At 39.4% G+C, this 24767-nt stretch overlaps 1 protein-coding gene across 4 annotated transcripts in view; it reads right to left on the bottom strand.

The window, feature by feature from the left end:
* Window positions 1-24767, bottom strand: part of PLD1 (phospholipase D1) — a 227897-nt gene that overhangs the window by 103174 nt on the left and 99956 nt on the right. For 3 of the 4 annotated variants that reach the window (XM_049867117.1, XM_049867115.1, XM_049867114.1), the window contains 5 exons: window positions 23663-23721; window positions 22570-22662; window positions 9057-9209; window positions 5965-6114; window positions 4883-4966 (listed from right to left, as the gene is read on the bottom strand). In XM_049867117.1, the coding sequence (XP_049723074.1) occupies window positions 4883-4966; window positions 5965-6114; window positions 9057-9209; window positions 22570-22662; window positions 23663-23721 (539 nt within the window). The remainder of the gene's footprint in view (window positions 1-4882; window positions 4967-5964; window positions 6115-9056; window positions 9210-22569; window positions 22663-23662; window positions 23722-24767) is intronic. The other variant, XM_049867116.1, reaches the window with a different exon arrangement.

Raw genomic sequence — 24767 nt, 5'->3', positions numbered from 1 at the left:
AATTTTGATTCATAGTGACTCCATGTGACAGAGTAAAACTGTTCCATGGGGTTTTCGAGGCTGTAGTCTTTGTAGGAACAGATCAACAGGTCTTTCTCTCGAGGAGCCTCTAGGTGGGTTTGAATTGTCAACTTTTCAATTAGCAGCCGGGCACTTAACTATTGGCTTAACTGGGCTTCTTGTGTTTAATATAAATACTTGCATATTTAGAGTAGGAAATGGACTCAAAGGTAATCTATACTCAAAAAAAATGTAGCTACTAATAGGAAAAATGTTGAGAACAATTAAAAAGATATTGAAGTATATAAGTGCAAAACTGTGCACTGCTATTTCACTGAAACTAAGAGATGTCTAAAAACATATATTCACCTGCAATATTCTTTTTAAGGTACACATTAACTATGGGCTCAGATGGATTTAGTTTTGGAGCTACTTTTAATGCTATACAATTAAGTCTTTCTAGTCCTTTATTTTATTTAATCCACAAGCATCATGTACCCTGTATGCAGAGGACAAATATTGCATGATCCCTCTTTTATAAGACAAAAATAGGTATATATAAAGAGACCAATGTTCACTGGTGGTTTCCAGAGAGAGGAGAAAACTGTTATTTTTGGCGATGGGAAAAGTGGCACTGAATGTGGGTGTAGTGAGCACAGCATGACCAAAGTAAATGACATTGCTGAGAAGCACTCGAGAGAAAAGATGTCTGTGCTAAAGAATTTGACATATATAAGAGGGCAGCAACTCAAAGAAAAACGAAAAAACAAGTGTATGATCACGTATGGATGGGTACAAGTGTATATGTATGTGAGAACATAATTATCTATATGTATGTGTGTGTGTGTGTGTAAATACAGATACGTGTGTGCAGATACATTATATTCAATGAAGACACAACTACAGATCTCCTCAGACATAACCAAACTCCTTTCGAGACTATCTTTTTTAGGTTTGAAAACTTAGGAGCATAGTCTTATGGGACAACTTGGTCAACTGGCAATAATATAGTTCACAAAGTTCATGTTCCGCATCCTAGTGAAATGAGTAGTGTCTGGGGTCTTAAAGCTTGCAAGCAGCCATCTAAAATACAACTAGTGGTCTCTACTCATCAAGAACAAAAGAGTAAGAAGGTAACCAAAATCTCAGAGAAGAAACAAGTCTATAAGGCTGATAGCCTACATGAGCCATGACCTCATCTCCTCATTTAGATCAGTAGAACTAAATGGTATCCAGCTACCACCACTGTTCTGACCGGGGTCACAACAGATGGTCCTGGATAGAATGGGACAAAAATACAGAACAAAACTCAAATCCTAAAAAGGCAATACTATTAATGGTCTGATGGAGACCTGGAAGAACCCCCAAAACTATAGCCCCTGGGCGCTCTGCTAACCCAGGACTGAAAATATTCTCCAAGCCCACTTTTCAGACAAAGATTAGACAGGCCTATATAACAAAAAAATCAGGAATGTGTTTCTTAGTTTGAATATACTAGACTAAATGAGCAGCTCCTGTTCAAAAGCAGGTAGCCTGGACTATTTAATGGGCTAATCACTGTCTCTTCTAACTTGACAGCCTACCTCAGAATTCATCTCTTCAGGAAATTTCTCCTGACTATATCTACCCAAATCCGATTACTACTTTATCCACACCTTCAAAAATTTCAGTTTGCACTTAAAAAGAATCTCACAGCTGAAAGGAACCTCAGGCATTAGGCAGTATACCTGGCTGGCTGAGAGGCAGCTGTGTGATACGTGGGCTCTAGAACAGACACACCTGGATCAAACTAGCATTGGCAGGTACTGACTGAGTTTGGGTGGTTCCCTGATCTGTGTCCTACTTTTTCTCATCTATAACACAGTCCCTGGCACCTAGCAAGAATTCAGTAAATAATAGCTATTACTGTTAGTTACTTCTACCATGCCTTAGAAACTACTTCTTAGGAAGGTTAACGTGACTTGCCCAAAGTTAGTAGTAGTTTGGCAAGAGCTCCTAAGATGGTCTGAGTTGAGGCCCTCACCATTTCTCTCCTGGACCACTGTGTAGCTTACTAGGGGTCTCCATAGCCTCTTTTCAACTTATCTTATATACTCTTACCAGAATGGTCCCTTTCAGAAAACAAACTTGACTAAAACTTTCATGCTTAAGAATCATCAGTGGTTCCCACTGCTCACAGGATTAAGTCCAAACTCCTTAGCAGCTCACCAAATGCCCTTCACAACTTGGTCTAACCCATTTTTTGAGTAGCATCTCTATCCACCGTCTTAATGGACCCTATGCTCAAGCCACACACAACCTCTACTCTCCTCCAAAAATGCCGCACTCTCTCACACCTCTGTGCCTTGGTCCTGGCTAGCCCTCTAGCTAAAACACCCATTCGTTGTCTTCATCTGGTCCACTCCATCACTCCATAGCCAATCCAGTGGTCTCTTCTTGAAGCTTCCACCATGGCAGCAGGCCATCCTTGCCCTTCCTCTGAGCTCCCTCTGTGCCTTCTATGTTGGTCCTCCCAACTGAGTTTTCCCCAAATTTTTGTTTTTTGTCTAATTTCCTGACTCTATATTGTTCAAGAGTAGGGGGTGCTTCTCATTCATCTGTATAGTCACACACCCTAGTTCAGTACCTGACACAAACCCATTGCTGCCAAGTCAATTCTGACTTATAGCGGCCCTACGGGACAGAGCAGAACTAAGAGTTCTTGAATGAATAAGTAAATAAATTAACAAATGAATGGATAGGTGGATAAATGAATTAATGAACAAAAACAGCACTAAGTACTTCTAGGTCCCTGGGATTTACTCTTGTTTCTCATTTCACCGTACGTGCCCCGGCTTGCATGCTAATTGTTTTAGAAGCATATTACTACAGTTTACACGTAAGTATGTCTTTTGAATTAGATTAGAAGCTTCTTAAAGACAAGTGAATCCCTAACTATGCTTTTTCCTCTCTCAGATCCAAATAAATCAGGATTTTGTTAAGATTCTGAATGTTCTCTTTTGCAATATACTGTGCATGACAAGGAAACCCTGGTGATGTAACGGTTACGAGCTACAGCTGCTAACCAAAAGGTGGGCAGTTAGAATCCACCAGGCGCCTCTTGGAGACCCTATGGGGCAGTTCTGCTCTGTCTTATAGGGTCACTACGAGTTGGAATCGACTCGACAGCAACAGGTTTGGTTTTTTCGTGCATGACAAGGATTTTCTTCACATGTTATGAGGAAAGGTACTGCAAAGGCCATATTTCAAAGGGTATGTTGCAGTAAGGTGTTACCCTAATGCAGTCATGAAAAAGAAATGCCCCCTGCTTCATTCGCTCACAGACAGTGGAAGAGAAAACATTCAGGGTTCCACCTCTTTAGAAGTTTAAATGAAAGTCTGTGTTTTAGTGTTCAGAACCTTGAAAAGAGACATTATTTTCTTGCAGAAAGCATAAAAATATGCACTCAGTGGAAAAACTATTTTGATTCTCTCTCATGTCTTCGCCAGAAATATTTTTAAAAAGAACATAATACTATGTTAAGCTTGAATTTATTCTCCTAAGTGTTTACAAAATAGTCAAGATGAAAAGGCTTCTAAGAATGAAACTGACTGTAAAGACAAATTTGGCAGAATTATGGAGGGTAGGAGTAAGCTCCTCCACAAACATGCCAATAAACAGGTTCATAGGCACACTGTCAGAAACAACATACCGTATCTACTGGCTTTAGATCAGTGGGTCTCAACCAGGGCAGATGTTGCCCCCAAAGGACATTTGGCAATGTCTGGAAACATTTTTGGTTGTTACAACTGGGATTGGCAAGTCTAGAGACATTTTTGGTTGTCGCAACTGGGAGATTGCTACCGAAACATAATGGGCAGAGGCCTGGGATACTGCTAAACATCTCACAATGCAAAGGACAGCCCCTGCAACAAAGAGTCATCCAATCCAAATGTCAATAGAACCAAGGTTGAGAAATACTGAATTGTCCTGGAATTAGGTATCCCCATATCACTGAAGCAAAACAGTAGAAGAAAAGGGGTTCATATTCCTATTACTCTTTTCTCCCCCAAAAATCTAGAATTTGAAGAAAGTAAGTTATGATGATATTTTCACAGTTCACACATAAAGTATCACTTGGAAAACAATGGATAGAGAAAATAAGGGGCATTTTAGGTAACTGAATTCTTAGAAGGAAAACACATTGTAGACATTTCCATTTTCCAATTTGGGCATCTGTGGTGGGTTTTAAAAGTTCCACCAGACGAGCAATTGAACTGGTCAGACTACAAAGCCTATACCAATTCCAGGAGTAAAATTTCCCAAGAGCTAAATGAGTTTTAGATGCAGACTTCCGGTGACCTTAATAAGTGTCATAATTCTCATGAACTTTAAAAAGATCAGAAAGTTGAAACCTGGTATATCGTCAGAAGAACTGACCAGGCCTAGTCATGGCAGAGGACGTTTTAACAGCAATAGGCAAATGGAACTATTTCAACATCAAAGGGACACAATTCAGACAAAGTATGGTCCCTGGACCTGGTAACAGGCAAACCGGAATGAGGAAAGGTGCCCAAAGGAGATTATTTTCCATAACTTTCTACAACTACATTTGCCTTGCAGCACAATCTTTACTAAAATGAATACCTGGGTGTCTCCTTCCAAATGGAAAGACAAAAACAAAACTGTTCAAGCTAAATACTTTAAGAAATATATTTGGATGCCAAGTCTTTTGAAAAGGTCTTTGACTGGAGGCTATTACAGTTAACTGGTTGAGACTTTGGCCAAACCATCTGTGGGTAGGGCCGGTTTTCATAATGCACAGTTCTTGAACAGCATTACACTGTTGTAAATGTCTAAAGGTAGAGATATCCAGACAAAATTCTGCCTACAAATACTAACCACCAATCTGTGATAAAAATCTCTTCTTCAGCCTCTTCCATTGCGTTTGCCACATCTTCAAAATATCCTTTGGCGTTAACATACCTGAAAGACAAGGTTTTTTGTTTTGTTTTTTACAAGAAAGAAAACAAACATCCCATGGCAAAGCAAAACATGGAAGTCACAGCCTAGATCCTGTATACAACCACCAGTTTACTTCACATGATTGGGAAACAAGGGTTGAAAATATCACCTTCCATCTGCTACCCAAGGACAGGAAGTAGACAGAAGTAAGCAACCTGATTCTTCTCTGCTTAGAGCACAAATTGAACCTCATCACTGAGAGGCCAGATGAATTCTCTCATGCTGTTGAACTCACAAGGAGCCCTGGTGGTGCAGTGGTTAAATGCTCAGCTGCTAATCAAGAGGTCAGTAGATTGAAACTACCAGCTGTTCCGCAGGAGGAAGATGTGACAATCTGCTTACACACAGATTAAAAAATGAAACAAAACCAAATCTGTTGTCACTGAGTTGATTCTGACTCATAGTGACCTGACCTACTCATCCTATACGGTCACTACGAGTCAGAGTCGACTCAATGGCAATAGGTTCACTTTTTTTTTTGGTTGAACTCACACATCATTGTTCTTCTGAGACTTAATTAAAGCAGCCTAGTCTTCAATCCCTGGGTAGAAAAACATGCTAAACTTGATTTTATTTAAAAGAAATATCTAGCCATTAAATTCACTTTCCTAGATCATGGCTAATGATTTAAACAAACCTCTCATTTGCATCATTAAGAAAAATTGTGAGGTTAGAAAGCCACTGACAGCTTTAAGAATCAGACTTCAAAATTTCCAGCCAGCTATCTAAAGCTCACTGTGAAAAATGCAGAAAAACAACAATTGGAAAACGATTCTATGCTCGGGTAGCACTATGACTGCCTGGAAAGGAGAGGCCCCTGTAAAGTATGATTTTCACAGTTTTGAAAATCGACTCCAGGCGAATTTTGATATTTTAGATGTTATGACTATAATATTAGGTTATAGTGAAATATTAGACGTTATGACTACCTTGATAGCCTCAGAGCGAAAAGGTCTTACCATTTAGCTAGCGTGTTCTCTTGGATAGCAGCATATGACCCAAATCGATGATCTTTGAGAAAGTCAGCGCCGTGCTTCTGGATGAATTCTTCTATAGCCCCTCCCCACCATCGAGCCTGTCTATAGCTGTTGCATTTTAAAATAAGTGTCCTTCAAAGAAAAGCAACATGTGGAAAAGAATGGTCACCCTGTGTTCTCTTTCTTAAAACAAATTTAAGGATTAAACATGCCGTGTTTTTTTTTGTTTCTGCAGCAAACATAAATTGAAAAATTTAGGCCAACAGCATCGTACTTTATATCAAAAAAGCAGGCTTTTAAATTTTTTTTGGTAGGCTTTCTAAATATGTTCAATATATCAAAAATTAAATTTCAGATTGCTTTTATTCACTCATCCGCTTGTTCATGCTTGCAAACGTGCATTAGGTACTTATAGACGCAGAACTGAGCGAGGCTGTAAGGAGGATAACAAAAGTGGTGGAAGGCAAGGTCCTACTTCTAAGAGTTGGGTAGAGAGTTGATGGCTCCTGTAGAGGACATTTCCCTTTCTGCTTCCTGGTATTCATTCCCTTGCCTTCTGGAAACACCATCTTAATTGTTCTTTTGGAGAGCATCCCTTCCCTATTCTGACCCACCAAAGCCAAGCAAAATGGCATAGTCCATACCCCCCATTATCAGAGACTGGTTCAGGGCTGAGTATGTGATTCAGTTCCACCCAATGAGAGAGAGAGAATTCGAGGACTAGCTTAGAAATGGCAGGAAGAGTCTCTTTCCCTTGCACCAAATTTGGTGTGAGTGGTGGGAGGCAGCCATCTTGCTACAATGGAGGGACCATCCTGAGGAGGGAGTAGATCCACAGAGGAAGACAGAGCTGAGAAGCACAGGGAAAATGTGCCTCAATGATGTAGTCTGAGTCTCAGAATCAGCCATGTTTGAAGCCAATGTGACTGATGGATTCTGTTTCAGGTATAAGCCAGTTTGCATTGGATTTTCTGCCACTCATGACTAAACTACCCTAAAATATTACAGATTACAGAAAGTTATTAGATGGCAAGTGTCACAATCGGTAACTAATGCCAAGAGATGAAAATAAGTTACCATAATTTGAAGCTCAGAGAAAAACAAGGTGTTGGAGCCAACTGTCTTTCTGCCATTTAGGCAGAAATCCACCCCTACACCAATATAAACAGAAGACTGTAAGTGAGGAGGGAGAGATTGCTTTTGGGGGGGAATGCAATGATCCTGATGAGAAGCAGGGAAAGGGCTATGTTCACAGTTCCTAAAATATTTATTTATAGATATTGTTGTCATCATTGTGTGTTGTGGAGTTGATTCTGTGTCATAGTGACCCTATGTGACAGAGTAGAACTGCCCCATAGGGTTTTCCAGGCTATAATCCCTATTGAAGCAGACTGTCAGGTCTTTTCTCCCACAGAGCCACTGGGTGGGTTTGAACCACCAATCTTTTAGTTAGCAGATTAGGGGTGCTCAAATCCCTCACCTCAATAAATCAAAGATTGATGCCTGGCTCTTGTCTGAAAAGCCATTGAACCATCAGTGCCCACTGCTGCTGGGAGGTGGAGATGAGGAGGTGGAGACATGGTGGAGCTGAGAGGAGTGAAGCATCCTCAGTCAGGGGCGGAAGGAGACAGGAATTTCCGGGAGCAAGGGCCAGAGGGCATGGAAGTGCCTGGGCTTGAGTCAGCCTGATGAAGTAAGTACTACTCCAACTGAGTTGAAATGCCTCTGCCAACCAGTTACCAAAAGATTTTGTGGAAGAGAGAGGTGATAAGGGGAGGCCTTGTCACAGGATGTGGATCAGATATAAGAAAAATAAAAACTATTCCAAACATGGAGACAGGAAGAACAAAGTTAAACAGGAAGGAAGAAATGTGTAAGAAGGGATGGTAAAAGAACTGCTTCCACAGAACCTGAGAGGCTGCTGGGTCGGGATTGCAAATAAAATAAGATAAAGGGCCTTATATTACAAATGGAGGAATTGAGAGTTATTTGATAGATGGTGGGAAGAGCTTATACCAGGGAGGAAGCTGAGGAGATATGGATTTGAATGGATTCATCTGGCAGTGCTGCCCAGGGAATGAGGTAGGAAATGGAATAAAGTGGCCAATAAAGTAACTGTTATAGGGACCGCTGAGAATTATGGCCTGACTTCTGTTGCCTTCTGGAAAACAGGAACGCAGCAGCAGCAGGAGGAATGTTTAATGGCAGAGTCATTGCATTTCTAGTGACTAATCCTGAACCTTTCATTGTCAGAGAGAATCAGGAATTTCAGCACCTTTTTACACACACACACACACACAAACATGCATATATAGTAAGGATTGGCATAGCTGTGCTTATGAAAATAACTCCCGGGGAGAGGGCATGGTTGGCAAACAAATGTAGGAAAAAAAAAAGGTGTATGTTATTTATGTAAAAATACTGTACATATATTTTTATATATACTCTGCCATTAAATACATATATATGTGTGTGTATAAAGAAAGAAATGTATATATGTGTGTTCATATACACGAGGCTGAACTACATAGAGAGAAATGTATATACAGAGACAGAAAGACACATATGGTATAATTACCGTCCCCCAGAAACCATATATATACACACACATACTCACTAAGAAAATCTATAGTGAATGTACACTTGAGTATCCTTTCAAGATCTCTTTCTTAAAATCTGCATATAAACAGAATTTTTATAAATAAAATAAATAAAAAGGATATCAATTTATAAAATTAAAATTTTATCTTATTTTATTTTTTAAAAATGGCAACTATCATCCCTTAATTTATCTGTTTGGTGAATTGCTATTACAGAGTTGTAAATTTTGTTAAAATGAGCATGTATCAATGCATGGGATAATATTTTTTTGTTTGTTTCTGTTTCACATAGGATAATCTGTCGTTAAAAAATGCAGAAGGAAAAATTATTTTCATTACCTTTGATTGAGGATGAGTTCTAAAATAACAATTTTTGACATCTAAATTTTACCTACATTGCTTAAAGTCGAAAGAAAATTTTAATGCTTTTACGAGATTTTAATAGAAACCTTTAAAAAATTTTGAAATTTCTACCTGGAGAGATTATCAATTCGGAGTCCATATTTAGTCTCTGTCTCCTTCTTCCCCACCTTAATTCTGAATTCTTTATCTACCAGCAGGACGAAGGCAATAGCACCATTGTCTGGCTTCATATACAGTAAAAAAGAATCTTTCACTATTAACCACCTGTAAGAGGGTAATAAGTATTTTTAATTGTATTGAATTGCTGAAACAAAAAGAACAAATTATTACAAGTCTTAAGTAAACATTCTAGTAGACTGTAGACATAATTTTATTTTTTACACAGAAGATTTGGTCTTTAAAAATTACACTGGAAAAGGAAAAAAAAACTTTCTCTTTTGTTTTTCTAAGAATTGCTAACACCAAAGAACTCAAGAAGAATTTATTATCCCTTTAAAGCTGTCTGAGGCTGGGTTCTCTAGAGAAGCAAAACCAGTGAGGTATGTATATAAAGACAGAGATTTATATCTATGGAAATGGCTAACAAGGCGGCAGAGGCTGGCAAGTCTCAAATCCATGGGTCAGGCATCAGGCTGGAGGCTTCTCCCAATTCATGTAGCTGCTGGGGCAGATGAACTCAAGATCAGCAGGCCAGATGGCAGGCTGCTGGTTCATGGGCTGCAAGGCTGACAAATTCTAAGATCGACAGGTGAGACAGCAGGCTGCTGGATAATGGGCTGCAGAGCCCAACGAATCCCAAGATCGGCAGGCAGTATGGCAGCAGCTGGCTCAAGTCCCAAGAATTGGAGGTCAGATGATGATGAGCTGGATGCAGGATCCAGAGCAAGCAAGTGAGCTTTGCCAGAATGTCCAATTATATATTGGATGCAGGCCACATCCCCGAAGAAACTCCCCTTACAACTGATTGGCTGATCACATCAAATCACATCATGGAGGATGACTACATCATTACATAAGTGCCAAACTACACCATTACATAACTGCCAAACTACTGAGAATCCTGGCCCAGCCAAGCTGACAGACAACCTTAACCATCCCAAACACTAATGACAAAACCTGGGAGAAAACCCCTGATATTGGCAGGTAGTGCTCATGAGATGTACAATTGGAGCCCCAGCTGCTGGATGAATGGAATGGGTTGGTGTTTACTGACAAAAACTATCATTAAAGAGGCAATTAATAGTGAGTAAAATCCCCTTTAAAAATTTCACTGTGTCCAACATCCTACATATTCTGTTGTTCATGTCAAATTATTTGTGGTTTTAATGACCTTTAATAAATGATGCTCAATAGTACATGAATTCTTAAGAGCACTTCCATTCAATTAAATGTATATAAGCATTTCATAATGGAAAATTATAAACATAAGGGAAGAAGTGGAAGTAGCACAAAATAGCAGACATGAACATCTGTTCTGGAGGGGCTAACTAGGCCAGTGGGGGAAGATGTATGGAGAAGAGGGTGTTGGAGGGAGCTTACTGGGCTGGTGGGGGAAGATGTACAGGGAAGAGGATGTTGGGAAAAATTTGAAATGGATAATGTTAACGGTTGGACAACACAATAAATGTAACTAATGTCACTGAATTGTACACATTAAAAATGTTGAAATGTTGCAAACAATTTGTTACATATATATGTAACATAATTAAAAAAAAAGATGTATGGGGCACAAATAATTATAAATCTAAGCAGAATGGGATAGATACTAGAAAAGCAAAAAGTGATGGGTACAAGGAAGAGGGAGTCCTTAGTTCTGCTAGGAGAAGGAGCTAGTGCCATTCTCCAGGAGAAGTGGTGTCTGAGGGATGCCAGGAAGAATTCTGGCAAGTAAAGCCTGGGAGGACATGCTGCATGGAGGGAAGAGCTAGCAAAGGCACTGAGGTGCGGAATTTACACACTGATAGCCTTATTTGTCTTTTTCATGATAGTTTTTGTTACCCAACTCATTTCATTCATTCAACAGCTAGGGCTCCAATTGTACATCCTTTGAGCACTACCGGCCAACATCAGGGTCTTTCTTCCAGGTCTTGTCACGAGTGTTTGGTATGATTAAGGTTCTATGTCAACTGTGCTGTGTGCTTGAGAACAGTTTGGTGTAGTCAGGGTCTCGGAGTAGTGAAAGAAGAGTGAGGGGAAAGGGCAAAGGCCACGCTAGGTACACTTGAAGGCCATGCTAAGACGGCTCGCTTGATATCATGGATGAGTGTCATCCAATCATCAGAATCTCTTGGGAAGCATGTTAAAAATAACAGATTCCTGGCCCCACCCCAGACCCATCATATCAGTAGAAAGCCCTGGTTATCTATGTATCTAACAAAAACATCAAGGTGCTTATAAATAAGTGAATTCTTATAACTGGGCAAGAAAGTAGGTTAATAATATCATTGCTATTGTTGTTGTTAGGTGCTGTCAAGTTGGTTCTGACTCATAGTGGCCCAATATGTAGGCAGGTATCGAACAGAACGAAACACTGCCCGTCCTGTGTCATTCTCACAATCGTTATTATGTTTGAGCTCATTGTTGCAGCCACTGTGTCAGTCTGTCTGGTTGAGGGTCTTTCTCTTCTCCATTGACCCTCTACTTTGCCAAGTACGATGTCCTCCTCCAGGAAATGGTTTCTCCTGATAACATGTCCAAAGTATGTGAGGCAAAGTCTAGCCATACTTGCTCCTCACGAGCATTCTGGCTGTGCTTCTTCCAAGACAGGTTTGTTCACTCTTCTGGCAGTCCATGGTATACTCAATATTCTTTGCCAACACCATAATTCAAAGGCATCAATTCTTCTTTGGTTTTTCTTATTCATTGTCCAGTTTTTACATGGATGTGAGGTGACTGAAAACACCACGGCTTGGGTCATGCGCACCTTAGTCTTAAAGTGACATCTTTGCTTTTTAACACTTTAAAGAGGTCTTTTTTGCAGATTTGCCCAACGAAATGGGTCACTTGATTTCTTGACTGCTGCTTCCCTGGGTGTTGATTGTGGATCCAAGTAAAATGAAATCCCTGACAACTTCAATCTTTTCTCCACTTATTATGAATGTTATTTGCCAAGTTGTGAGGATTTTCCTTTATGTTGAGGTGTAATCCAAACTGAAGGCTGTGGTCTTTAATCGTCACCAGTAAATGCTTCAAGTCCTCTTTGCTTTCAGCAAGTAAGGTTGTGTCATTTGCATATCACAGGTTCTTAACGAATCTTTCTCCAATCCTAATGCTGTGTTTTTCATCATATAGTCCAGCTTCTCAGATGATTTGCTCAGCATACAGACTGAAAAAGTATGATGAAAGGATACAACCCTGACACACACTTTTCTTTACTTTAAACTACGCACTATCCCCTTGTTCTATTCGACTGACTGCCACTTGGTATATGTACAAGTTCCTTGTGAACACAATTAAGTGTTCTGGAATTTCCATTCTTCACAATGTTAACTATAATTTGTTATGATCCACACAGTTGAATGCCTTTGCATAGCCAATAAAACACAAGTAAACATCTTTCTGGTATTTTCTGCTTTCAGCCAAGATCCATCTTGAATTTCTGGCAGTTCCCTGTCTATGTACTGTTGCAACTGTTTTTGAATTATCTTCGGCAAAATTTTATTTGTATGTGATGTTAATGACATTGTTGGATAATTTCCACATTCTGTTGGAACACCTTTGTTTTGAATGGGTACATATATGGATCTGTTGCAGTCAGCTGGCCAGGTAGCTATCTTCCAAATTTCTTGGCATAGATGAGTGAGTGCTTCCAGCATTGCATCTGTTTGCTGAAACGTCTCAGTTGGTATTCCATCAATTCCAGAAGCCTTGTTTTTTGCCAATGCCCTCAGTACAGCTTGGACCTCTCCTTTCAGTATCATCCGTTCTTGATCATAAGCTATCTTCTAAAACGGTTGAACGTCAACCAATTCTTTTTGGTACAGTGACTCTGTGTATTCCTCCCATCTTCTTTTGATGCTTCCTGCGTCGTTCAGTATTTTCCCCTTAGAATTCTTCATTATTGCAACTCAAGGCTTGAAATTTTTCTTCAGTTCTTTCACCTTCAGAAATGGCAAGTGTGTTCTGCCCTTTTGGTTTTCTAACTCCAGGTCTTTGTACATTTCATTATAATACTTTTCTCTGTCTTCTCAAGCTGCCCTTTGAAACCTTCTGTTCGGCTCTTTTACTTCATCATTTCTCCTTTTGCTTTCACTACTCTAAATTTCAGTCTCTTCTGACATCCATTTTGTTTTTTTCTTTATTTCCTGTCTTTTTAATGACCTCTTGCTTTCTTCATGTATGATGTCCTTGTACATCTCATCTGGTCTTCAGTCATTAGTGTTCAATGCATCAAATATATTCTTGTGAAGGTCTCTAAATTTAGGTGAGATATATTCAAGGTCATATTTTGGCTCTTGTGAACTTGTTTCAATTTTCTTCAGCTTCGACTTGAACTTGCATATGAGCAATTGATGGTCTGTTCTGCAGTTGGCCCCTGACCTTGTTCTGACTGAAGATATTGAGCTTTTCCAGTGTCTCTTTCCACAGATGTAGTGGATTTGATTCCTGTGTATTCCATCTGGCAAGGTCCGTGTGTATAGTTGTCGTTTATGTTGTTGAAAAAAAGATATTTGCAATGAAGGAGTTGTTGGCCTTGCAAAATTCTATCATGGGATCTCTGGTGTCGTTTCTATCACCAAGGTCATATTTTCCAACTACCAATCCTTCTTCTTTGTTTCCAGCTTATGCATTGCAATCACTGGTAATAATCAATGATCTTGATTGCATGTTTAATCCACTTAATACTGCAGAACTTGGTAAAAATCTTCAATTTCTTTATCTTTGGTCTTAGTGGTTGGTGTGTAAGTTCGAATAATAGTCATATCAACTAGTTTTCCTTGTAGGTGTATGGATATTATCCTATGACTGCCAGCGTTATACTTCAGGATAGATCTTGAAATGTTCTTTGTGGTGATGCCATTCTTCTTCAATTTATCATTCTGGCATAGTAGACTGTATGATTGTCTGACTCAAAATGGCCAATACCAGTCCATTTCAGCTCGCTAATGCCCAGGATATTGATATTTATGTATCGTATTTCATTTTTGATGACTTCCAATTTTCCTAGATTCATACTTCATACCTTCTACGTTCTGATTACTAATGGATGTTTGTAGCAGTTTCTTCTCATTGAGTCATGTCACATCAGCAAATGAAGATTCTGAATGTTTTACTCCATCCACATTTTTAAGGTCAACTCTACTTTGAAGAGGCAGCTCTTCCCCCAGTCATATTTTGAGTGCCTTCCAACCAGGGGAACTCATCTTCCAGAGCTACATGAGCCAATGTTCCGTCATTACTCATAAGGTTTTCGCTGGCCAACTTTCTAAAAAAGTAGATTGTCAGGTCCTTCTTCCAAGTCTGTCTTAGTTTGGAAGCTCCACTGAAATCTGTCCATCATGGGTGACCCTGTTGGTATTTGAAATACCAATGGCATATCTTCCAGCATCACAGCAACATGCAAGCCCCCACAGTATGACAAACTGACAGACGAGTGGTAGAAATCTATGATAACTACATTATATATATTTAATTTATTTATTGTGCTTTAGGTGAATGTTTACAAATCAAGTCAGTCTCTCATTCAAAAAGCCATACACACCCCGCTTTGCACTCCCAGTTGCTCTCCCCTTGATGGGATAGCACATTCCTCCTCTCTACCCTGTATTCACCAAGTCCATTCAACTAGCTCCTGTATCCTTTTTCCTTCTCATCTTGCCACCAGACAGGAGTTGCCCACATAGTCTCATGTGTCTACCTGAGCCACGAAGTTCACTCCTCACCAGCATCATTGTCTGTTTTATAGTCCAGGCCAATCCCTGTCTGTAGAGTAGGTTTCAGGAACGGTTCCAATCTTGGGCTGTCAAAGCGTCCAGGGACCATGACTGTCAGGGTCCCCCCGGTCTCAGTCAGACCATTAAGCCTGGTCTTTTAGGAGAATTTAAGATCTGCATCCCACTATGATAACTACATTATATTTTAATGGCTTTTTAATTTAGGATTTAATATAGGGAAATCTATGTTAATTCCCACATACTTTTATTTAACTCGTTTCTTAAAAAACATATAGCCTGTCTCCTTCCGAATAAAGGGCGATAGAGTAACTTACTGTAAAGGACATGTGATAGGGTTAATAAAAGAAAAAACACCAAGGTCACAGATAACAAATACCTAACCTAAAAGCCTAATGTAATTATGGGGATGGCACACCAATATCCTGCAAAGTTTTCTTGTTGAAATGAATAAATTTAAAAAATAAAGGTTTATATCCTGGGGTTAAATTCCAAGGGCAATTTCTCATTTGGGACCTACTTAAGGCCACACAACAATACAATGGAGTACTCTTAATAGCAATTTTCAGCAAATTCAGAAAATATACTTTTTATAAGAATTCTTATAGCAGCCCTCAAGAGAAATAGCAAGGTTGTGCCATCAATGGTAACTCAGTGATTCTGATGGGGTTGAGGTAGGAATCCAGATATACAGCTGCCTGGTGGTAACACCTGGTTAAGGCTAAAAGAGTAACTGGATCACACATCTGTTAAAGTTCCTTTGCTATAGCACTCTGTTTTCCCAGCTTGGCTTTTGATGCGAGTGAGAGAGCAGACAGTGTGGCAAAGGCCCAGAGTGCTGGCGTGCTATGTTGTTGACTGGGAAAGGAGCCTAAGGCTTTGAAAACCGCAGCTGGCAGGGCTGACAATCTGAAAAGAAAATCAAGCAGCCCAGGCGTATGACTTCGCCTACCTAGAAGTCAAGGACACCTGACTGGTCTCAGAGCCTACTGTGGGATCTTTACCAGCCACAAGGGCATAGGATGACAACAGGATGATCCTGATGCAGGTGTAACCAGCTCCCACCTCTGGCATTAAAAAGCAAATCTCAGGAATGCTCCTGAGAGCACAGGCTCATGGCATCACCACCAGGGCCAATGGCTACAGACATGCCTTCAGGAATAGGCCACCATGTCTCACTGTACAGGTGTGCCCTGTACAAGGACCCCTGCTGAGGTAGGGCTTTGATGAAGACTGCATCACCCTACAAGAATGGGGCATTTGTTCCAATTTGCACAGAGGCCATACACAGGCTATAAGCAGCCTTGGTCAGAGACTGGAAGGAGATAGCTAGATGTATTGTTAGGCCAGAGGACTGCTGAACTCTAGGGAATGTCATTCATACTACATCCTATGTTAACAGTTCCTTCCCCACCTATACCCCACAATGTGTGGCAGCCTGGAAATATGTAGTTGCTTAGCACTGACAGCTGGATTTTAAAAACTGCATACAAAAGATAATGGTGTCTGTTTTGACAATGATGATTTGTTCCTTTTAACAGTCATTAGTGGTAGAATTCTCGCCTTCCACACAGGAGACTGGGTTGAATTCCCTGCCACCGCACTTCATGGGTAGCCACCGCTCGTCTATCAGAGGAGGCTTCTGCAGTGCTATAATGCTGAATAAGTTTCAGTGGATCTTCCAGATTAAACACAGGAAGAAAGTTTTGGTAATCTATTCTGAAAAACCAACCAAGGAAACCCCTATGGATGACTATGGTTCGATCTACAGTAAATTAGCCGTATGGCGTAGGACTGGGCAACATTTTGTTCCATTAAGCATGGGGTCACCATGAGTTGGTGGCCCACTCAATAGCAGCTAACAACAGCAAGATTTAGGATAAACAGATCATTGGTCTGTATTTAAAATTCTCCTTTAATTATGCCATTCATTAAAATTCTTCTGATTTCTTCTTTCTCTGTTTTGAAAAATTTTTTTTTTCTTCAACAGGAGGATATGCAGAAAGAAAGGAATCTGTCAACCATCCTTGTAGAAGTCAGCACAGGCTGCACAGTGGTTAAGGTGCTGCCCTCAAGTCAGCCTCCCTGGGTGCAAGTTCCAGCACTATCACCCACCTGCTTGTATGAATTTGGGACACTGAGACTGAAGTCCAAATCTATAAAATGAGGATAACAGAAACGCCCAGTCCATAAATATCTGTGAGGATTAATTGGGATAATTCATGTAAATTGCTTAGCATGGTGCTTGGCACCAATACATGTGAACTATTAAGACTGCTCTTGTTCTCAACCAGGTGAAATTATGGTCTGTTCTTACAAGACACCTCCTGCCTGCACTACTACTTGCCATGGCATTAAAACGTAGGTTTCATCACATCATCACCTCTTTTACATCATTCTTTCTGAATGGTTTGATGGAATGAGGCAATGTTTCTGTTTTTATTTTGCTACTAAATCCCAACTGTTACAGCTACCATTTACTGAGTGCTGAAGAATTGACGTCTTTGAATTGTGGTGTTGGCAAAGAACGTTGAATAAACCATGGACTGCCAAAAGAACTAACAAATCTGTCTTGGAAGAAGTACAACCAAAATGCTCCTTGAATGCAAGGATGGCAAGACTGTGTCTCACATTCTTTGGACATGGTTGTCAGGAGGAATCAGTCCCTGAAGTAGGAAATCATGCTTGGTAAAGTAGAGGGTCAATGAAAAAGAGGAAGACTCTCAATGAGATGGATTGACACAGTGGCAGTAACAATGGGCTTAAGTATAGCAACAATTGTGAGGATGGCACAGGACCAGGCAGTGTTTTGTTCTATTGTGCATAGGGTTGCTATGAGTGGGAACCGATTTGATGGTACCTAGCAACAACAACAATGAAGTATCAGGAACTCTGGTAAATGCTTTACGTTCATTTACATCAAATGCTATTTCATTCAGTCCTTTTTCAACCCTGTTAAGAATGTATTTATTATTATTTATTACTGTCTCCCATTTAAAAAACAGTGTGGGGGAAGGTTTTGTTATGTAAAAGAAGTTTTAGCGAGCTTAAACAATTTGCTCAAGTCACAGATTGAAGAAGTCAAACCCAGAGTCTGGTTCATCTGACCCAACATTTGACCTCTTAGTCATGCCCCTCCAAGCGCCGTGAAGGCAAGCCCCTGCTGTGTTTGGGTGTAGCTGTACCCCCAGAATTTAGCCCAGAATGGAACAGAACAGATTCAGTGAGTAGTGAATGAATGAGTGATAGGAAACAAGTCAGGGCATAAATTCCAGGGATTACTGTCTATTCAGGTTCTGGTCAAATAAAAAAGCATTGAATTGTGGTAGAGTTATACAGATATATAAATATGTGGTACAGTTATATAGATACATAAATATGGATATGAGTATGGATATAAAGTTGTCTTCCAATGGCCAAAATGTTAACTTTATTATTATTATTATTATTATGAAAGTGTACAGAGCAATACGCCAATTCAACAATTTCTGCATATACAATTCAGTGACACTGATTACGGACTTAAAGTCATGCAACCATTCTCACCCTCCTTTTCCAAATTGTTCTTTCCCTTTAACATGAACTCACTGGTCCCTAAGCTTCCTATCTGAGCTTTCAAGTTGCTGTTGTCAGTTTGATCCCATAGATCTTCAAAACAGCACCATGTTCAAGGCAAACATTTTTTACTAAATAAGCTAAAGTATGGTTTGGTTTAAAGAAGACTTCAGGGGATACTTTTGGTTGAGTTTAAAGATTATCTCGGGGCAACAGTTTCAAAGGTTCATCCAGCCTCAGTGGCTCCAGAAAGTCTGGATTCCATGAGAATTTGGAATTCTGCAAAACGGACCTCTTGTTTCCCACCCAGGCAGTCTGCCCCTTGCATAGTTTTCCCATTTCAGTAAAGGGCACAAGCATCGCCCACATTCATAGCTTGCAACCCAGGAGTCATCTTCGAGCACAATCTCTCCCTCCAGTACTTAAGAGAGATGTGTTAGCTTTTTTTTTTTTTTTAACCTCTAAACACATCCTATACACCGCCACATCACTAGGCCAGGCCCATCCCTTCTCACTGGCTAGCTGCAGCAGGTTCCTGTTTGGTTTCCCTGTTTCTTCCCTTGTCCATTTTCCAGAGCAAACTAGTCATTAAATCTTTGCATTGCTAACAACCTCTAGTGGCTGTCACTTGGAATAAATCCAAATTCCACACCTTGGTCAGAGGGCCTGGGTGAAAATGAGCTGCCCTCACCTTCTCAGTCTTATATTCCATTGTTCTCTCTGACCATGCTGGCCTGATTGTTCTTCAAAATTTCCAAGCTTGGTCCTTCAGCCTCTAAATTTGCTGTTCTTCTGCCTAGGACGTGTTGCTTCCAGATCCTTACCTAGAGGCCCCTTGTCAATCAAGCCTTTGCTTTAATATTCCTCTTCAGCAAGGCCTCCCCTGGCTACAATATCTAAAACACCTGTCCCCAGTGCCCTTGCTCTACTCCATCATGAGACCCTGTTTGAGCTTCTTTACTGTACTTTTTCCTATCTGAAATTATTAATGGGTCAGTTTGTTTATGGTCTGTCTCCCCTCTTAGAAATTCAGATCCATAAGAGCAGGGAATCTCTCTCTCTTATCCACCACCATCTGCTCAGTGCCTTGTAATTCTTGGGCAGCCCAGAGCAAGACTTTAGCCAAAGAAATCATTCCACCTAAATATTGGCTGCATGAATGGGTTCCAGAGATTAAATAAAATCATTCAGACACTGTCACTGTGTAAAAAAAAAACAATTCTTGGTATAGCTCATTGTTCAGTGAAGTAAATGCTAAATTTATTTCTTAACATCTATACATCTCTTCCTTTTAAGACATATGGGAGAAGAAACAGTATCTCTGGTCCATTACCAGGTATAAAGGAGTTGCTCAATAAATGCACTATTTAAGCAGACATTTAAAAAAATAATTTATTCTGCTTTGTTGTTGTTAATAAAAAAAACTATGCACAGCAAAACATACACCAATTGAACAGTTTCATCATGTACAATTCAGTGACATTGATCACATTCTTTGCATTGTGTCACCATTCTCACCCTCCTTTTCTGAGTTGTTCCTCCTCCATTAACATAAATTCACTGCCCCCTAAGGTTCCTATCTAATCTTTTGAGTTGTTGTTGTCAATTTAATCTCATATAGATAGATCTTAAAAGAGCATAATACTCAAGGCAGACATTCTTTACTAGGTAAGCTAAACTATTGTTTGGATTTAACATGACTTCAGGAGATATTTTTGGTTTAAGGTTTAAAGATTATCTCAGGGCAATAGTTTTGGGGGTTCATCCAGCCTCCTTGGCTCCAGAAATCTGGATGTTGTGAGAATTTGAAATTCTGCTTTACTTTTTTTCCCCTTTTGATCAGCATTCTTCTATAGAATCTTTGAATAAAACGTTTAGTAGCGATAGCTGGGCACCATCCAGTTCTTCTTGTCTCATGGCAAGGGAGACAGCTGGACATGGAGGCAATTAGCCACATATTCATTTCCTCTTTCTATTCCTGACTTTCCTTCTTCCCTTGTTGCTTCAGGTGAATACAGACCAATCGTTGTGCCTTGGATGTCTGCTAGCAAACTTTCAAGACATTTTAAATTGTGGAAAGAAATGTTTGCTCTGTTTGTTTTTCTTTCCAACTTTTCTCTGAGACAAGGTCATTAGGAGACTTGATTCAAAGTTTAATTGTTCTGCTTGTCTTACCTTGATTTGTCAATGCAGGATAAATAAAGTGATGAGAATGGCTTTTCATGGGTACAAAAAGAGATAGAGTTATGAACAATTGTCACCTTTCAAAGTAACTCCCATACTGACACCAATAGCCTTCTACTGTGAGAAACTTTCTAAACTAATTTTGTCAGCCCTGTTTTATCACCTTGATTTGGTACAGCTATTTCAAATCCCATAAATGTGACTCAGTAAATACTTATTAATATGGAACCAAGGCTTTAATCGTCATGGAGAGATTTATACAATTTAAAATAATGACACATTTCATTCCAGGGAAGGTCATATCTTTTTAGACTGTCCTGGTTGAAGCATGATTTAATCTAAAGCTTAAAAAGAGGGCAAGGATATTTCTTTTATATAATGAAGCTTCCTCCCACAACTCTTCTGGCTCCCCCTTCTCATATATCTTACAACTCAAACCTCTACTCCTCCGTAAGACCATCCTTGACTCCCTGAGCTAAAGTCACCCTCTCCAGTCCTCAAGTCCCTCACTACCCCATTGGATTTATTTTTCCTTCAAAGATCTTATCACCACTTGAATTTATATTATTAACATTACTTGTTTGCTTAGCTATTGTCTGCGTATCACCTCTAATAAAGCTCCATGAGGGCAGGGATTTTGTTTGTTTTGTTCACTGTTGTTTTCACAGTGGCTAAACAGAACCTGGCAAACATTAGGCACTCAGTAAAGAAAGAATGCAGCAGATCAAGGCTTCCATTCCTTGAGTAGATGTCTTAGGCTGGGTTGCTCCAGAAGTAACCTGAGACAAAAATGTAAAGGAAGTAACGTTCGAAGTACCAGAAGGGAAACACAGGAAGGAAGAGCAAGGATAGATAGATAGCTGCCATCGAGCCATCTCTGACTCATGTGACTTTAGGTACAAAAAGAAACCTCATACCCATTAGCAGTTACTCCCAATTCTCACTTCCCCCAGCCCCTGGAAACTAGTAGTCTACTTTCTGTCTCTATGGATTTGCCTATTCTGGAAATTTGATATGAATGTAATCAAGCAATATGTGGCCTTACCTGTCTGGCTTGATTCATTTAGCATAATGTTTTCAAGGTTCATTCATGTGTCAGTATTTCATTCTTTTTTTGTTAATTAAGTTTTTTTTCAATTTTTACCTTTTATTGAGATATAATTCACGTACCATAAAACCCAGTCTTTTAAAGTATACAATTCAGTGGTTTTTAGTATATCCACAAAGCTGTGTAACCATCACCACCATTGAATTTCCAGAGTATTTTCAGCATCCCAAAGAGAAACCTTGTACCCACTAGCAATCTGCATCTCTTTCTTTGTGGCTGAACTCTATATGGATATACTACGTTTTTAAAAATCCATTCATTAGTTGATGGACATTTGGGTTATTTATACTTGTTGGATACTAGAAAAATGCTGCTATGAACATTTATGTATAAGTTTTGGTGTTTTCAATTCTCTTGGGTAAATACCTAATGGAGGCGTTACTGGAGAATATGATAACTCTATATTTAACTTTCGGAGGAAATGCCAGACTGTTTACCAAAGTAGCTATACCATTTCACATTTCTACCAGGAATGTATGAAGAGAGTTCCAGTTTCTCCACATCCTCACCAATATTTTTGATTATAGCCCTCTTAGCGAATGTGAAGTTATAACTCATTGTGGTTTTGGTTTGCGTTTCCCTAAGGACGGATGATGTTGAGCATCTTTTCATGTACTTATTGACCATTTGTGTATTTTCTCTAACTGAACAATTTTTTACTCCTGTGGATCACTGGATTTTTATGCTTATAATTTGCACACTTTACCTACGGTCCAGTTATGGGTGGAATATTTGAGTGGATGCTGAAATTAGGAACTTAAAAATATAATTAAAACTTGTTCTCCCATGGTTATGAAAGAATTTATAATTTTAAACTAATATGGAAAAACTCCCCCAAAACCTAATTGATTAAAATAAGCAAACACACAAAACACATAAGTCCTACCTTTTTGACCATCGGTAGCAGACTCTTCCCTGGCCACAGCAATTCAAGCCCGGTATCCTATGTCCTCCAGACCTTTTCATTATCATACCTTCTCTAAAAGAGACACAAAATTAACCCATCATGTTCAATTTTCCCACTTACACTTAGTTGAGACAGCCTAGTAACTTGGGACTAAATAAGCCATCTTTTGCTCACATGGCTTTCCTCCATACCCTTTCCTCCTTCACCCTCAAATAGCTCAATGCCATATTTGTTAGGCTGGGTACTCTACAGTTAATCTTCAAAAGGACCCTGGTCAGACATAACATTTGGGGCAGCATAATTGTGTTGTGCACACTGAAGGACCTTAAGCATCCTGGCTCCTCCAGTCATTGTGAAAAACTAAAAAAGATCCTACATATTTCCAAATACCCTCACAGGGATGGTTCAGGAGCTGTTTAGACCATTGGAGGGGCTCGCCCACCAATGCCAGGATATTTCTGCATCCTTTCACATACAGCTCTACCAAGTGAGCCATACCAGCTTTGAAAGGAGTAATAACTTACTGTTGAAAGATGTGACAAGAAAGAGCAATAATGGCTAAACAAAATAAAACAATGTTTAAAAAACTCCTAAGAATGTTCTTAACAAAAATTTTAATGTTTAGCTGTTTTAACATCAAACTCTAATATGGAGAAGGAAAATAATCAATCAGTAAATTTCAGTTTTGTTAAATAACATACATTTTGCACAGAATTATTTTTAAATAACCATCAAAATGAGTTAACAGTTAGCTTTTATAAGTCATTAGAGGAAGGTGTCATATATATTTGATGTTTAATGCGCTGTTTCCACATCATAGTTGTTGGGTTAGAGGCAAGTTGTGCTATAAACTAATGAGAAAGAGGATGGAGCAGTTGCTAGTGTTGTTTATTGCAGCCAGATGTTTTGTTTTGTATAAATAGATTCCCTCAGTTGCTCCAATTCCGTTGGAGAAAACAAGAAGCTAGTGGTAAAGCCAGAGAAGCCGCATCACCAGGGTCTGCAGATGAACCAGATGTTAAAGCTTCTCACTTTTCACACTTCTCTTGAAAGGTTCAGCACTTGAACTTACATGCCCTTTGGTCCCAAATCACGGATGAAAGACAGCTGGCTTATGTCAAGGAATTCTGTCTGAAAAGAGGAAAAATTTCACACCTTAGAAGACAAAACAATGAGATGTATGCATTCAAAAAACATGCATTGGGTCCTGCTATGTGTAAATATTGCTTAGGGTATTCTATACACAGATGGATAAGAATGGCACTGCCCTCAAACAGTGCAGAATAGAAGTATATAAGTAATTAAAATATAACCACTTTATTAAAAAAGTGAAAAGACAACTTACAGATTGGGAGATAAATTTCAGGAACCAACAAGGGCCTAATATCCTATATATATATATAAACTGTACAACTTAACATCAAAAAGACAAACAATCCAATCAAAAAATGGGCAAAGAACTTGAATAGACCTTTCACCAAAGACGATATGCAAACAGCCAACAAGCACATGAAAAGATGCTCGATATCATTAGCCATTAGAGAAATGCAAATCAAAACTACAATGAGATACCACCTCACACCTATTAGAATGTTAATGATTTTTAAAAAATGGAAAACAACAAGTGTTGGCAAGGTTTTGGAAAAGCTGGAATCCTTATCCATTGCTGGTGGGAACATAAAATGCTTCAGCCACTGTGGAAAACAGTTTGGTGGTTCCTCAAAAAGTTGAACACAGAACTACCATATGACCCAGCAATCCCAGTCCTAGGTATACACCCAGAAGAAGTGAAGGCAGGAACGCAAACAGAAACCTGTACAACAGTGTTCACTGCAGCACTTTTCACAGTAGGCAAAGGTAGAAACAACTGAAATGTTCATCAATAGATGAATGGATAAACAAAACGGAGCATATACGTTCAATGGAATATTATAGAGTCATAAAGATTAATGAAGCCCTATCCATGACATAACATGGATCAGCCTTGGAAGCATCATGCTGAGAGAAATAAGTCAGTCACAAAATGACAAACACTACGTGTTCTCACTTAAACAAAAGAAGCAAATATATAGAAAGCAAAGATTACCAGTGGTTACTAGGGGTGGGAGGGAGAGGGAACGGGAAGTTTTTACTAAGGGGGCATTGAATTTGTGTTAATGGTGATGGAATAATTTGGA

This window comes from Elephas maximus, chromosome 23 (genome assembly GCF_024166365.1).
Source record: "Elephas maximus indicus isolate mEleMax1 chromosome 23, mEleMax1 primary haplotype, whole genome shotgun sequence".
Taxonomy (NCBI): Eukaryota; Metazoa; Chordata; class Mammalia; order Proboscidea; family Elephantidae; genus Elephas; species Elephas maximus.
This window is presented reverse-complemented; position numbering and strand designations above follow the sequence as displayed.